Here is a 3,555-nt window from a genome sequence, read left to right as displayed (position 1 = left end):
ACAATAAACACCAAAATATAATCACAATTAATGCATAAATAACCCAACTCAATCAATAATAGAAATAAGAAACATAGTGAAATATAAAGTGTGACAAGAATACACACTTTAATGAAGCAACAAAAATCACAAAAATCACCAGCGTTCCAAAAAGTGGTCCTTGTCTCCTCAATCAACGAGGCGATGAGACAAAGAAATTATTTCTATGTTGGGTTGACCACACAAGAAGTTTGATTCATTTTAGAAAAACTTGATATGAAGTTTTCTCAACTTCATAGCCTATACTACGTTACTTATATATACACATTCTATTACTACTAAGTCCATAAAAGATTAAATTGTTTGTTTTTTCCTGTGTCCAACAAACTACAATGTAATTGTTAGCATAAAACTTAGGCGATTGCCCAAAAATCTAAAATAATCTTTTTCATAACATAAGATAAATTTAGGCAACAAGGAGATCTTCGGCCCTCTCCTCTAGAATCCTTATAGTTGATTCTTCTTCTTAAATTGATCTTTTCATTAACCAACAAAATAGATTAGTTCCCTTGCAATTTGATAATGCAACCTGTATTTTTTATCCTTTTAAATGTATTAAATATTTTCTCTTTTTATGGTAATTAGTGAAAAGAAGGCTAATTGGAGAACAATGGAAATGGACATAAGAGAGAACATAGAAACTCAAAGTATGATGTATACTCACTAGAGATAGCATGTGGATAGCCGTTGGGACGAAATATGTCTACACTAGGTGGGCTTTGTATAGATTTAGCGTGCAAAGCCAAAATACATCAAGATCGAGATTAGCCCCTAGACCATTTCCATGGCCTATTATTGGTAATCTGAAAAGACGACCCCATCGTGATCTTCATGAACTTGGTAAGAAATATGGGCCCATTATGATGTTGAAATTGGGTTTTATTCCCCCTGTTGTGGTTTCTTTCTTCTACCATGGCCAAGGAGTTCTTGAAAACCCACGATAAGTTTTTTGCCAACCGACCTCTTACTGCTGTAGGAAAATATATTGGCTATAATTTCAAAGACCTAATATTGTCTCTTTACGGGTCTTATTGGAGACACGTGAGGAAGCTATATGTGGTAGAATTGTTGAATACCAAAAGGATCGATTCCTTCAGATGTACACAAGAGGAAGAAATGCTTTTGGCTATTCATTCAGTGTGGGAGATGTCTAGGCAGGGTGAGAAACTTGTTAATCTCACCAACTTGTTCTCATCGTTTATGCAGGCAGTCATGTGGCGAATCCTTTTCGACACTAAATTTTTTTCTCATAGTCACGCTAAAGTGGGTGGTAATGGGTAAGAAATAAAGAAGCTTTCCTTAGAGGTTGTAGGTAAAGTAGGAGCTGTCAATATTGGGGACTTCATTCCTTACATAGACTAGATGGGTTTGCAAGGCGTGTAGCGGCAGCTGAAAAGGTACACAATTTGATCGCCCAAGTGATTAAAAAGATAATAAAGGCAAGGAGCAGAATATTGCTACTAAAGGCCTCATTGACGTGCTCTTAGAAATAGAAAGCCTTGATGGAAGGGCAATCACACAGGAAAATATTGAGGCCATTGTTTTTGTACGTATCTATTTTTTTTTTTAATTCATAATACAATCCCTAATATAACTTTTTCCAAGTTTGTTGGTCTAACAAGGCTATACAAATTCTACATGATATATTCTTGGCTGGAGTTGAAACGACGTCTACTACAATAGAATGGGCAATGAGTGAGATTCTTGGAAACCCTGGTGTGGCTAAGAAAATGCAAGAGGAAATAGAGTCGGTGGTCGGCAGAGAAAGGACAGTATGTGAGCGTGATATAGGAAGCTTACAGTACATGCAGTGTGTGGTGAAGGAGACGCTGAGGTTATATCCTGTGTTACCCTTGATTTTTCCGCACGAATCCACAAAAGACTGTACAGTTGGGGGATACTTCATTTGGGCTATTGGAAGAGACCCATCGTTTGGGAAGATCCTCGGAATTCAAGCCACAGAGATTTATGGACAAAAATGAATTTGTGAACAAACCTCCATAAAAAAAAATGATATTTAATTTGAAAATAATAAATATTTTATTATTTAAATAATATTTAAATATTAAAATTGTTATGAAGAATAAATTACATTTCTATAATGTTGAGAGCTTCTTTTAAAATTTCTTGTCGTTTGATTTAATTTCATTTAAAATAAATTCATTACATTATATCATTTTTATTATTTATAGTCTAAAATTGTTTATCAATAAAAGTATTATCTTTATAATTATTGATAGACTTTTTTTATTTTTTTATAGTTTCTAAATGACATGCAATTTTAAGTACAAGAAATGTCATTCTTATTGCATGACTTAATTATAATACAACTAAATAATGGATACTAAAAATCCTCTATTTGAGCTATTAGAAGAGATCCATCCATCTGGGAAGATCACCTAGAATTCAATCTGGAGATATTTTATGAGCAAAAATGTTGATATTGTGAGAGATAAAGAGTTGCTTGATAAAGAGAGGGTGCCCAGGTGTAGCCATGGTTGATGTGACATTAACCATATTTTGGCTTAACTCATTCATTTCTTTGAGTGGAGCATGGATGGGGATTCGTATATGATGGAACTCTTTGAAGCCACCACATCAATGAGGTTTAGACTTCTCCATCCTGAATTATGGCTATCTACCAACCCTTAAATTTAATTAGAGTGCTCTAGAATACTTCATAATACTTATACTACTCATATAAGGTCTTTGTACCCTTATATAAGCTCTTTATACCTTCTAGTCATGCTCTTGTGACCTAATATGTATGATTTCAGTTTTACATGTAGATAATTATGAGAATTGTCTATTTATTTGTTTAAGATATTATTATACAAAAGGAGTTGAGTCTAAATTTAATAATAAAATATAGAGTTACATGACAGCTAAGAACCAAAAGAGGTTGTAACATAAGGTCAAAAATATATAGATGGAGGAGATTGCATTTCTCAATTCAAACCATAGTAGCTAACAACAAAATATACTACTTTTTTAGTTGTACATAACATATAAGTAGAGAGATTAAAAAAAAACATTACTTACAACACCAAGCAACAACATTATAAACTTTACATAAACCCGAGGGTTATATTTTCTCCTTAACCTTCAGGTAAAACTTGTTCTTTTGCAATGGCAATATTCTCTGGAACAACATAGGTATTTAATACAATGGAGCATTAGGAGATATCCAACTTGAGTGAGAAGGAAGTTGATAGAATGATAAATCATTGTATGTGTTCAATCTTCTTAGAGCACAATTCTTTATGGTGAATACAAAGAGCATTTTCCATGAACATTCAATTCTAAGATTGGAAACCGCTCTTAATGGCTTCAAAAATATAGATTTAAGCCTTATTCTTCTTTTAGAATTTTCACAAAACAAGACCCCCATCAATGATTACTTTAAGAAACCGCCCCCCCCCCAAAAAAATATAAAGTCTTAATGAATATTAACTTTTTTGAAAAAATAAATAAACATTTTTATTGATGAATCTTTCATTTTTTTAAAGAAAAATA

General features: G+C 32.8%; 1 protein-coding gene across 1 annotated transcript; it reads left to right on the top strand.

Moving 5' to 3' along the window:
• Positions 1 to 951: 951 nt before the first annotated feature.
• On the top strand, positions 952 to 2,021 carry LOC131076242 (cytochrome P450 750A1-like). Its single transcript, XM_058013318.2, has 3 exons — positions 952 to 1,316; positions 1,397 to 1,436; positions 1,662 to 2,021. Exons 1-3 carry the CDS (start codon positions 952 to 954, stop codon positions 2,019 to 2,021), a joined length of 765 nt encoding a protein of 254 aa, XP_057869301.2.
• Positions 2,022 to 3,555: the final 1,534 nt, after the last annotated feature.

This window comes from Cryptomeria japonica, chromosome 4, assembly GCF_030272615.1.
Source record: "Cryptomeria japonica chromosome 4, Sugi_1.0, whole genome shotgun sequence".
NCBI classification, from domain to species: domain Eukaryota; kingdom Viridiplantae; phylum Streptophyta; class Pinopsida; order Cupressales; family Cupressaceae; genus Cryptomeria; species Cryptomeria japonica.
This window is presented reverse-complemented; position numbering and strand designations above follow the sequence as displayed.

Bases quoted from the DNA above. Each gene is read 5' to 3' on its own strand.
- LOC131076242 (XM_058013318.2), top strand. From the start codon at position 952: ATGGCCAAGGAGTTCTTGAAAACCCACGATAAGTTTTTTGCCAACCGA. The intron at 1,317-1,396 runs GTAAGAAATAAA...TTCCTTACATAG, and splicing joins GCTAAAGTGGGTGGTAATGG to ACTAGATGGGTTTGCAAGGC. The intron at 1,437-1,661 runs GTACACAATTTG...TGGTCTAACAAG, and splicing joins GTGTAGCGGCAGCTGAAAAG to GCTATACAAATTCTACATGA.